The sequence below is a fragment of the Panthera uncia genome, chromosome B4, assembly GCF_023721935.1.
Source record: "Panthera uncia isolate 11264 chromosome B4, Puncia_PCG_1.0, whole genome shotgun sequence".
NCBI classification, from domain to species: Eukaryota; Metazoa; Chordata; class Mammalia; order Carnivora; family Felidae; genus Panthera; species Panthera uncia.
Genome location: NC_064809.1, coordinates 31,638,686 through 31,651,145, shown reverse-complemented (window position 1 = coordinate 31,651,145; position 12,460 = coordinate 31,638,686). Strand labels below are relative to the sequence as shown.

The 12,460-nt window shown below is 46.1% G+C and overlaps 1 protein-coding gene across 1 annotated transcript in view; it reads left to right on the top strand.

Annotated features, from left to right (window-relative positions):
• Positions 1-11,492: 11,492 nt before the first annotated feature.
• Positions 11,493-12,460, top strand: part of FZD8 (frizzled class receptor 8) — a 5,741-nt gene continuing 4,773 nt past the window's right edge. The window contains exon 1 of the mRNA XM_049626644.1: positions 11,493-12,459. Within this exon, the coding sequence (XP_049482601.1) occupies positions 11,497-12,459 (963 nt within the window). The 5' untranslated portion in view covers positions 11,493-11,496. The remainder of the gene's footprint in view (position 12,460) is intronic.

Genomic DNA, 12,460 nt, shown 5'->3' with positions numbered 1-12,460 from the left:
TAAGTACAGTTTTCATTGCTCACTTGGAGGATTTAGGAACAAGGCTCACATTCATCACTCTGCAATTATGAATTATAGGTTAGGGTTCACTCTTAGTTTTACCTACATTTTTTACTCTAATAAAAAAAATCGGGATGTATAATTTCAATGGATTACCTTCCAGCAGAAACCTTGATATTTTATTACCACAAGGTAACCAAACTCCAATAGAATCTTAATGGAAAATGAATCTTTTCAGATTTTTGACAGATAAAACATAAGGTGAATTGTTTTGTTCTATTTATTTTAAGACTGGAGGATAAGACCAAAGACATACAAAATGAAGAGATGCTGCCACGGGAGATGTGAAGATAGACATATTTTTTGAAATAGGAATTCAGAGACCACATGGATCCCATTGGAAAACATAATGATTTAATAATCAACCGGGTAATAGGCTAACAAGTAAAATGAGAATCCTTCCTTATAAGCTCCCAAAAGTGGCAGAACATGATAAAGAAAATACATCTGAAGAGCGATTTTTCCCCCAAGAGTGACAGTAGTTTACTGAGGCACAGAGTTACAAAAGGGAGTGGGAGCAAATAGGTAACATGAAAAGCCACCTAGGTGTATCTGGTTTACCTTGGGTGAGACAGGGGAATCTCCTGGTAGAAAACCCTGTCCTAACAAGTCCAGTAATCACATTCTACTAAAAGGTTTGTAGGCAAGATTGCGTAAGCAAGGAACCCCTTGAACTAGCAGCTACAGAAGAAAGGCAATTGCCAAGATCAATACAGAAACATTGCTCAGTCATTATGCCACAAAGATTCTCCTAAGAAGCATGAATGTTGTAAAGATAGGAATAATATACAGAAAGTGAAATTGAATAAGACACAAAATGCTAGAGGAGAGATAAAGTACAATCTTTCATGGGTCATAATTCTCTAGACATGGGTTTGTTTGGGGGCACTGGTTGCAGGCAGTTGGACATAACTACAGAAACACCCATATGGTTCCCCTGGATTCTACGTTCTCTGCAGCTTCTTGCAAGCTTTTCATTACTCGGAGCCATGTGGTTCTGGAAACCACACAGGTGAGAAATAAATTTTCATCTCTGGCAGTCCTTAACAGTCATGCTTCCCAGCTGTTTAGTAAGGTGTTCCTTCAAGTAATTGCCCTGCAGGGAGTTTGTGGTGAGACAGGGACATGAGCAAACACTACAAACCACCCAGCTCGTTCTGCCAGACAGCCATTCTCCAACCTGGCCTGGCCAAGAGGCCCTAAAGGCAACTGGATTTCTGAAAGCAGAAATATACTATCCTTTTAAACAAAACACATTGCTCTAGTGAAACAAATAACTGGAATCTTATTAACAGATCCCACCTGCATACAGTTGTGGGGAAAGGAGGAGAACAGACTTCAGTTTTGCTGGTAATTGACAAAGAGCACGAGAATCTTCTTCAAAGACTGCTAGGTTATACAGTGTCTGACCTTGGACAATAGGAGCTAGGCCCAAAGAAATACCAGCTTCTTATGTGTGGTGTAACAGGCTGTGGGGTTCCAGCAGAGACCCATGGTTACCTACATAAGGCTGTCCCCCTACCCTTCTTCCTAGGTGGAAAAGCCCTGATTTTGTTCAAATGATCCCTCCTCAGCTAGGCAGGGCTCACTGTTGTGACCTGTCACCCAATTCTGTTCCAGGAAAGGCTGGAGACACAGACAATATTCCTCTTTCTACCTCTGGATATTGGTGTGTGAAGATATGAACTGTAACCAGTGATCTGCAACCACTTTGGAACCATGAGGGAAACTAACCAACATACTGAGGCTAACACAGAAAGAAATAGAAAAGACCCCGTCTCTAGGGCATCATGGTTTCACAGTATTAACCAACTTTGCAGCCATCCCACCCCCAGATCCCAGGTAATATGAGATAATGTGTCCTCTAGGTCACTTTGAGCTAGCATCTCGTTATTGGAAGCTGAAAACATACACTGAACTCTGTCTATCCAAATGTAACCTGCCAAAGGTGCAAATTATATTAACTGATTAAATGCAAATAAAAATGTTTCTGTTAAAGGAATGTTCTTGCTGTTACATGAGCAAATGTAACAAATGCAAAGGCAATTATCTTGGAGATTTGTAAATGCTGTCACATGCTTAGAACATTAGGCCTCTCCTCAAATTAGCAAACTCAGTGATCATTCTCTAAAACCTCTGCAAAGGCCTTTCCCAGCTCTTTTCAGCACATTCAGTTGTTCCCTAATATTATTTCCATGTAGTTTGTAAATACTTCAATGAAATGGCTTTGTAGTTGTATATCTGTAGCTGTCCCATGTGAGTTTCCTATAAAAGAAATAATATCTGTGATGGTTAATTTTATGTGTTAACTTGACTAGATCACAGGGTACCCCAAATTTTGGCTAACTATTATTTCTAGGTGTGTCTGTTGAGGGCCTTTCTGGAAGAGATTAACATTTGAATCAGTGGATCCTAAAGCACACTGCCCTTCTCAGTGTGAGTGGGCATTGTCCATCCACTGAGGGCATGGATAGACCAAAAGTTAAAGGAAGGGAGAATTGGCCCCTTTCTGCCTGTTTGATCTGACACATCAGTCTTCTCCTGCCCTGAGACTGGGAATGACACCATCAGCCCCCTTTGTCCTCAGGCCTTCAGAGTGGGACTGAGCTACACGCCTGGCCTTCCTGAACCTCCAGCTTGCAGATCCAGATGTGACACTTCTCACCCTCCAAAATCACATGAACCAGTTCCTCAGAATAAATCATATATATCCCATTGGTTCTGTTTCTCTGGAGAACTCAGACTAATACAGTGTCTCATCTATCTTTATAGCTTTAACATTTAACATAGGACCCAGCACTTATTTGGTGTGGCAGTTCTAAAATATGGCCCCCAATGTGTTTGACGTTCCTTCCATCTGAGCTGGCTTTTACAGCTTAAACCAGCGGAGTACAGCAGAGGGGTGCTGCATAAATTTGCTGCTAAATCAGAAAGAAAGAAAGAAAGAAAGAAAGAAAGAAAGAAAGAAAGAAAGAAAGAAAGAAAGAGAAAGAAAGAAAGAAAGAAAGAAAGAAAGAAAGAAAGAAAGAAAGAAAGTTCATGCCATTTTCACCTGCTTCTCTTGAGATGCTCACTCTGGGGAATGCCCCACCCTATAAGGGGTCCAAGGAGTCTAACTACTCTCATGTTGCCACACTGGAAGGTAAGGTGTTCACGCAAAGGTGTTCTAGTTGAGAGCATCAACTGGTAGCTGATTGATTCAGCCACCTTGGTCATTTAACCCTGTCAAGTCCTCAGATGACTGTTGTCCTACAAGGGAAATCCCAAGCAAGGTCTGCAAGCCCCTCCTAAGTTCCTGACCCTTAAAATTGTGAGCACACACACACACACACACAAAAGGTTGTTTTAAACCACCAAGATTTGGGGTCAGTGCTACACATCAATAATAACCAAAACAATCGGTACTAAATATTTATAGAATTTATGAAGGAGAGGTAAAAAAGATCTTCCTCACAATAAAAAAAAATTTAAGTATAACATCAGGATAACTTCATCTTACGTCTGTAATTTCGTGGTCATAGATACATTTCCTATCACTCTAGCATTAAGAGAAAACTCTTATGAAGCTCAATTCATTTAAGTCCAGACGTTGTGCTTGGTGCCTTTTAGCTTGTAGCATATCTAACTCTCACAACCAATGGGGGACTCATGTGTGTCATTCCATACTTTAACCATGAAGAAGTGAAGCTCAGAGAGGCTGTAGGCTACCTGTCCCCATGGGTACCTACCCCCAGAGTTCTGCTTCTAATGCCAGTTCTGTGGCCCTGCAGTAACAAGCTTCCTTCCTCCTTTCCTCCCTCTCACCACATTCAAAACTGCAGATTCTCAATCAGAAGGATAGTTCTGGAGCACTGGGAGACAGAATCATACCAAAGGTAAGGACAATAAGTCAATCTGTAAATCGACTAACATGCTTTGACAGCATAGTGTTATACATGGGATAGAATTTCTGTGGGGAGAAAGAGATAACTAAGACATGATTCTTGCTCTCTGGTAATTTTCATCCATGTAAGGAAAAAAGACAAAATATGGAAAGTAAAGAACAGCCCAGGGGCACCTGGGTAAGTGTCCAACTCTTGATCTCTGCTCAGGTCTTGATCTCATGGTTTGTGGAATTGAGCCCCACATCCAGCTCTGCACTGACAACGTGGAGCCTGCTTGGGATTCTCTCTCTCTCCCTCTCTCTCTGCCCCTCCCCTGCTTGCACGGTCTTTCTCTCTCTCTCAAAACAAATAAATAAAACATTTTAAAAAAGAACAGCCAAAAATAATGCATAATAAATGCTAAACCTGGGGTTGTTTCAAGATAATTTTTTCTCAGTATAAAATTCAGACCATTATAAAAAAAAGAAAATAAAGATTACTCTTAATTAATCCAATTCAACCACAACTATGAGTAATATTTTTGTGAACTCCTTCCAGTTTTTTTTTCTACACATACATAATAGTATAACTGGGCTCATACCATATAGTTCTATATCCTGCTTTATTTCACTTGATAGTATATTTTGAATGCATTCTGGACTAAGACTTTTCAAACTAAACTCTACAGAATTGTTTTGGGAAAGCACACCAGGAGTTCATATTAATGTGATATGATATGATTTCAGTAAATTTCACATACTAATTGCACCCTTTTTTCTTATTTTGTCTCTATAAATTAATATACTATGAATTAAACTTACTGAAAACTATAAGGTTAATCATTTAGAAGTACATTTGCTTCTGAGAAAGCATGCAAGACTCACACCAGACAAAAAAACAAGTGCTGTCACCTCTTGAATAAAATTACATGTAGGGACACCTGGGTGGCTCAGTCGATTATGCATCTGACTCGTGGTTTTGGCTCAAGGTTCTTGGAGATGGAGTCCCATGGGCTCTGTGCTGACAGTGCAGAGCCTGCTTGGGAGTCTCTCTCCCTGCCCCTCCCCAACTCATGCACGTGCCCTTTCTCTCTCTCTCAAAATAAATAAATACACTTAAAAAAATTACTGCCTGTTGGGGCACCTGGGTGGCTCAGTCAGTTAAGCATCTGACTCTTGATTTTGGCCCAGGTCATGATCTCACAGTTCGTGAGATCGAGTCCCACACTGGGCTTTGCCCTAGGTGTGGAGCCTGCTTAATATTCTCTCTCTGCCCCTCCCCCACTCTGTCTCTCTCTTTCAAAAAAAAAATTTATATATGTTTACCTGAACCTGGTCAAAGATAAACAAAATAGAAAGAAATGCCATTGTCATCATCACCACTTCCATGCCCTTAGTGCCCATATAGTTATTATTGTATTACTCATGTAAGTTTTATTATGGTTTCAGACCATAATTTTATTTTTTCAAATTTTTATTTATTTCATTTTGAGGGAGAGAGAGAGAGAGAGAGAGAGAGAGAGGGAGAATGTGAGCAGAGGGAGGAGCAGGGAGAGAGGAAGAGAGAGAATCCCAAGCAGGTTCCCCACTGTCAGCACAGAGCCTGAACAGGGGGTCAGTCTCTCCAACCAAGAGATCATGTCCTGAGCCCAAACCAAAAATCTGATGTTTAACTAGCTGACTCACCCAGGCACCCCCATCACTTAAAATGGATCATTGTTACCAGAAGTAAACTCTTGCCTTTTGAGAGAGACAGTGACAGAGTACAAGTGGGGGAGGGGCAGAGAGAAAGGGAGACATAGAATTCAAAACAGGCTCCAGGCTCTGAGCTGTCAGCACCAAGCCCAATGCGGGCTTGAACTCATGAGCCTGAAATCATGACCTGAGCCGAAGTTGGACGTTTAACTGACTGAGCCACCCAGATGCCCCCAAAATTTTTTAGTATAAAGATTCTTTCACTTCCATGAGCCCTTCAGAGAGAGGATTCAACACCGTTTCTCTGTATTGTCTATATTTGTCTATTTTTTTAAGTCATATCATATAACTTAAAAGAAAGAAACAATGTAATATTCCAGAATTGTGTCATTGTTTTTAATGAAGTCTCCAAAAGGGAAGGGAGGGGCCTAACAAAAAGGAACTAAGCAGTTATGGTACCCTGTTTATACATATTATGAGTGAAACAAGTAGTAAACCGTTGGACATTTATTTCACACCAACAGTACAGAGAATTGTATTGTGTGAATTTCAAAAGGAAAAAAAAAATGTAGATATCAAGGTTTTCTTGGGTCTAGATCACACTTAATTCATAGCCCTGAACAAAATACTCTGGAAGATGAGGCATGTTGGCAAAATGAGACTCCTTGAAAGTTAATTTCAACTAGCAATGTGTGCCTGACTGTTGCTTATCTCTCAACAGCCATTCTCACTTCCTTGATTTCCTTACTCCTAGAGCCCTGCCACCAGCCACCCCCCAGATCCTCACTTTCACAGCCTCCCTTGCAGCTAAGAGTGGCATGGCAGGTTCCAACAGTAGGACCTAAGCGGATGATCTTCAAGGAAAGGTTTTCTTTTCTAATGGAACAGATGCAAAGGGGGAGTTTCTGCCACTCTTCCTGCGTCTGCTGTGGTCCCATGAAATGTGAGGACTTGACAATGGGAGGCCCCAGGGAACCAAAGGGGAAGCCAAGAGCTAGAAGCCTATCTGCAGGCCTAACATGGAGTCACAATGGTGGAACTCCCTGCTTCCAGATTTATTGACATATGATAGTAATTAAGTGTCCTTCTTAACTAATCCAGTTTTACTTACTGGTCAACTGCACCGGAAAGTTCCCAAACTAAAGCACAACACATCCTATGGCATGAAGAGTTTTTGTATCTGGCCAATATTCCAGTGTGGATGAAGAAAAAGCATAATTATTGATTTCCAAAACATATTCCAGAAGAATTATGAAATGAAATAATGACAATATAATTGCCATTTTCTAAAATGGCAGCTGCATGTAAAGTGAGAATGTGACTCCTGGCCAGTCATTTGTGTTTGGCTCCATTATCTCCATCCATTCACAACTGGGCCTTCTTACAGCAGACACAGCAGAGCACTTCCTTCTGACAGGATCCTTTTCCTAGTTGTAGAGAAAACACAAGAGGGTGATCTTTAATAGAGGTTAATGTTAACATGGAAGAATATAAAAATAATCTCACCCATTTTAATTCTAATAGCAACTGAAGGAGGACCAGTTGACCTCTACCTTCTCTTCCATCTATGTAGTGGGTGATTCAAAACATAATTTTTGGAAAGATTTTAAAACACCGAGAAACCCCAATATTACCCTATCAAGTTGTATATTCTCTAATAATATAGTACTTGGTTGTTTCCCTGAAAGAAAATAAGCTTTTAGGAGAAACAATTGTTGTTTTATATAATGCCTGAGAATTTTCATTAGTTACTAAAGGGTTTTCCACTTATCTTGAATGAATCATTTTATTGACATTGATACATGGGCCCACTCTGGCATCAAGATTTTTATGTTGGATTTTTAAACTATAATCCACTGAAACATAATTTCCCCAAAGTTTCTAAATTCAAGACATACACTATATTGATAGTCTCCTATCTAATTTGGTATCCAATGTTTTATGAAATATTCCCTCCTCTGAGTTAGCTTCCTGCCTCAACTGTATATATTATTATGCTTGTAGGTTATTCAGTAACAAGACATCTGTTCAGAAATCCCTCTAGAAAGTTTCCTACATTATTTATGTCACTGCTAAAACTATTTCCCCTCCCTTAAAAAACAGCTGCTTTACATACAAGAGGAAAAAAGATAATTATTTAGCCAGCAATGTTGATAAATGATTCTGGTGTCTTTTAGCTGTCATTGCTTTTTATACACTAATTAGCTTCATAAGTCTCTTCTGCTCTCAAAGATTGTTAAGTAGCCATTTAGTAGTAATTTTAAATGCTACTCTTATATTCTCTCAATTAAAAGTAAATTTTAATGATTTTTACGTAAATGGTTTCAATCTCACAAATCAGTAAGATCTCCCAAATAGCTTGTACTATGATTTTTGAGAGCTCTGAACTTTTGTCTGCTTATTTTCTCCTGCAAGCTTAATATACTTACCAAAAATTTCCACATTCCACATCATCAGAGCTTTCATCTTGTCTCAAAAGAAAAAAGAAAAAAAGTTGAAATGCCGATTAAAAGCCAAAACCAACTATTTTCAGCCTCAATTTTCAAATGTCAGTTTGTTTTTACCTAATTCTAGTAAATTTATATAGTGTAATTCTAAACTTTGCTATTTGACAGTTTCCCTACTGAAGAAAAGCAGTAGAACTTTTCACCACCTGTGTTGCTTTTGGAGACCAGCCCCTCCCCATCCGTGGTCTGGGCAACCTCGTGCCAGGCGGGTCCTCACAGAGGGGACTGCCTTCTCACTGCTCTCAGGGCTCCTGCCATTACCTGTTGTTGCTCTGCAGCTGACTGTCCTGGGGAATGGCCCAGGATGAACAAGGTACTAACCAAAGAGGTGACTTTCTACATTCAGTACACCATAAAAGGGAATTCCAAATAGGAGGAAAGGGGAAAGGAATCCATAAAAAAGACCAAGTAAAGGTCAAGTCTTTGCATTTTTGAATAGAAATCATTTTCTGCTGAATTAGCTACTACAGTATTTCTCAAGCCTTTGAATTTGATTCCTACGGAGTTTAGTTTTTCCAAAACAAAAGTGGGAAGGAAGTGTTGTTTTTCAGAATAAGGAGGTTTAACTAGATTTCAATTAAAAGAAAAAAGAAAAAGATATACAGCCTGATAGATATGCCTAGAATTTTTGGCCAAAATACAGAATTTGCCAAAACCCAAGGGTGGGTGAGGGCGGGGGGCAGAGGTAGTTCTGCCTGTTTAGAATGTGGTGCATAATGAGGTTGCTGAACTAAGCTAGAGAAAACAGGAGGAAGACGCAGATTCCATTAGCTCAAGCAATATACAAATGCTGCTAATTAATTATTTTTGTTTCATGACAAGAGTTGTTTTTAAACAGACAACTACCACCACCATACCCCCTCTCCCCAAAAAACTGAACTGGCCTCAAATGCACCCTTAATTCTTCTCTGTTCCCACACCCTCAACAACCTTGGTTCTCCAGTCCTACTCGTTCCTGCCATGAAACCTGACAAACAGCAAAAATCCTGAAACAGAAAGAGAGAGAGAGGAGAGAGAGAGAATGGGGGGAGAGAATGGGAGACAGAGAGAGAGAGAACGTATTTTGCCACCCTCCTGGCTAACTGAAATTCTTGTTCCCGAGATTACAGTAATTACAGCCACAGCATGAGTTCCATACAAGCGCTAAATGAAACAGCACATCAATTAAAAAATAAACACTCCATTCTAGGAGAAAGACAACCCCCTGGGACGTCCTAACAAGCGTAAATGAACCTGCCAGGCCGCCGGCCCTTCAGGCCTCCGCCTCCCCTCCCTGTCTTAAGGTAGTTGCGGAGCTGGCGGGGGCAAGTGCTCATTGGCGGTGTCCCAAGTGGCTGCTAAAAGCAGCTCAGGTCCCGCTCTGCTCCTTGCGGATCGCTGATACGTGTCTGTGCGTCGGCGCCAGGGCTCAGCACCGCCTCCCACGGTAGAAAAGGAGGCTCTGGAAAGAATGTGAACTTTGGATAGACATACATATGTTCCAAAAGTACGAAGCGAAGAGAGGGAAGCCAGCCGCAGTTTCCAGTCCGTCCTATTTATAACTTACTTACTTTTTTTTTTCTTTTTCTTTCTGTCTTTTGCTCTTTCTTTCTCTTCCTTCCTCTCCCTTTCTTTCCTTTTTCTTTTTTTTTTTTTCTTTCTGGAAGGGAACTATATCTTCATAAGGAAGAACTTCGTCCCAGATGCTTTACGTATTTTATCCCACCTAATTAGCGGAACCCCCTTTGAAATCTGTACTACTACCCCACTTTTCAGGCAAGAAAACTGAGGCTCCCCTGACCAATCAGCGGAGGCGGGAGAATCCTGGGCCCGCCCTTGTGCCTGGAGCCTCTCCCGCCCCTCGCGTGCTGGCGGCTGTGCTCCCGTACACCTTCTGGGGCGCCCTCGGTCCAGCCCCACTATCCAGAATGAACCGCAGTCTCCCACTCCTCTCACGCTTCCAAGCCTCAAACATCATCATTCTTAAAAACCCCAAGAGGAGCACACCTTCCCGGTTCTCCCGCACAGCCCGGTCCCAGTCAAGGTCCCGTGCACTCCAGTGGGGGTGGGTTCCCCACCGACCCGGCTCACAGAGGGGCGCGGGGTCACCCACATCAGGCAGCAGCAGTAGGCAGGGACGTGACTTGTTTGAAAGGAGCCTAAAAACGCACGCGCAGGCAGAAAACCCCCATCCCAGTCCCCAAGTGCAGACTCGGGGAAAAGGAACCAAGAACTCAAACGCACTGAGCGCTGTGGAGACAATCGTGGCAAAACCTCGGTCTCTGCGGTCAAACCCAAGGTTACCAAAACTCTCCATCCGCAGAGGGCTCGCATGGCCGCGGGGACACTCCGGGCCGCCTTAAGGAAGGCCGAGACTTGGGAGCGCGTAGACTCCGCCCCCTCTCCTGGCGATTGGCGCGCCCGGCTGAGGGCGGAGACCGAGTCCGCGCTGTATAAATATTCATGAGCCGGCCGGGCGGTGTGAGCTGGGCCGGAGCCGGGAAGTTGGGTGAAGGGCGCTGCTCCCGCCGAGGAGGAGGAGGAGGAAGAGGAGGAGGAGGTGGAGGAACAGGAGGCGGCGGCGGAGGCAGTGGTGGCTGGGCGCGGGCCGCGCCGCTCAGGTGTCTATTTCGCCTTCTGGTCTGGATTTGGTTCCGTGTGTCTAGCAAGAAGGGGACTGCCTACACCTCGCCGGATTCCTGGCCGAAGCGCGGAGCGGACTTTTACCGGAGGTGGAGTCTGTCAGTCCCGGCGGCGGACCGACGGACCGACGCCTGGGAGAGAGGGCGGCGGCCTCTGCGGAGGCGGGTCCCGAACTCCGGCGGCAGAGCAGCGCAGCGTTGGGGGCAAGCATGAGTCCCTGGGGACAGAAAGGGGGCTGCAGGGGCTGACCCTGAGCGGCGAGCGGCCTGGCCCAGCCATCTTGACTGCGCACCGAGGCCCGAAAGGAAACTTGCTGTGCCGCCGCCCTCTGTGCCCAGCAAAGTCACCGCACCGTCCCCGGCGCCGCGTGGAGAAGTGGCCGGGCGCGCCGGAGAGAAAGAGAGCGAGAGAGGGACGATGAGCGGGGGGCTAGCCACTGTGCTGCGAGAGGGCTGAGTTCGACCGACCCGGAGTCATCAGGGCAGACTCTCGGGGACTGTGGTGCACGCCTGCGGCCACCCTCACTGCCGCTGCCCAGGCTTCGGGCCCCGCGGTGCGGACGCGTCCCGAGAAGGGACTAGGTTAACTGCAAGACACCCCCCACCCCCTCACTCCGCCCGCCTTCCGGGAGAGGCAGCAAGGAGACCAGCAGGGCACCCGCTCTCCCCTTCTCCGGCTCCCTCGCCGAATCCCCCGGCGCCCCTCCGCGCTCCGCCTGGAGGGCGAGGGCGCGGGGCCGAGGCGCGCAGCATGGAGTGGGGTTACCTGTTGGAAGTGACCTCTTTGCTGGCCGCCTTGGCGCTGTTGCAGCGCTCGAGCGGTGCGGCGGCTGCCTCGGCTAAGGAGCTGGCTTGCCAAGAGATCACCGTGCCGCTGTGCAAGGGCATCGGCTACAACTACACGTACATGCCCAACCAGTTCAACCACGACACGCAGGACGAGGCGGGCCTTGAGGTGCACCAGTTCTGGCCGCTAGTAGAGATCCAGTGCTCGCCCGACCTCAAGTTCTTCCTGTGCAGCATGTACACGCCCATCTGCCTGGAGGACTACAAGAAGCCCCTGCCTCCTTGCCGCTCGGTCTGCGAGCGCGCCAAGGCCGGCTGCGCACCCCTCATGCGCCAGTACGGCTTCGCCTGGCCCGATCGCATGCGCTGCGACCGGCTGCCGGAGCAGGGCAACCCCGACACGCTGTGCATGGACTACAACCGCACCGACCTCACCACAGCCGCACCCAATCCGCCGCGCCGCCTGCCGCCGCCGCCCCCGGGTGAGCAGCCGCCCTCCGGCAGTGGCCACGGCCGCCCGCCCGGGGCCAGGCCCCCGTCCCGCGGCAGGGGCGGTGGCGGCGTGGACGCAGCGGCGCCCCCCACGCGCGGCGGCGGCGGCGGCGGCGGCGGGAAGGCGCGGCCCCCTGGCGGCGGCTCCGCTCCCTGCGAGCCGGGCTGCCAGTGCCGCGCGCCCATGGTGAGCGTGTCCAGCGAGCGGCACCCCCTCTACAACCGCGTCAAGACCGGCCAGATTGCCAACTGCGCGCTGCCCTGCCACAACCCCTTCTTCAGCCAGGACGAACGCGCCTTCACCGTCTTCTGGATCGGCCTGTGGTCTGTGCTGTGCTTCGTGTCCACCTTCGCCACCGTCTCCACCTTCCTCATCGACATGGAACGCTTCAAGTATCCTGAGCGGCCCATTATCTTCCTGTCGGCCTGCTACCTCT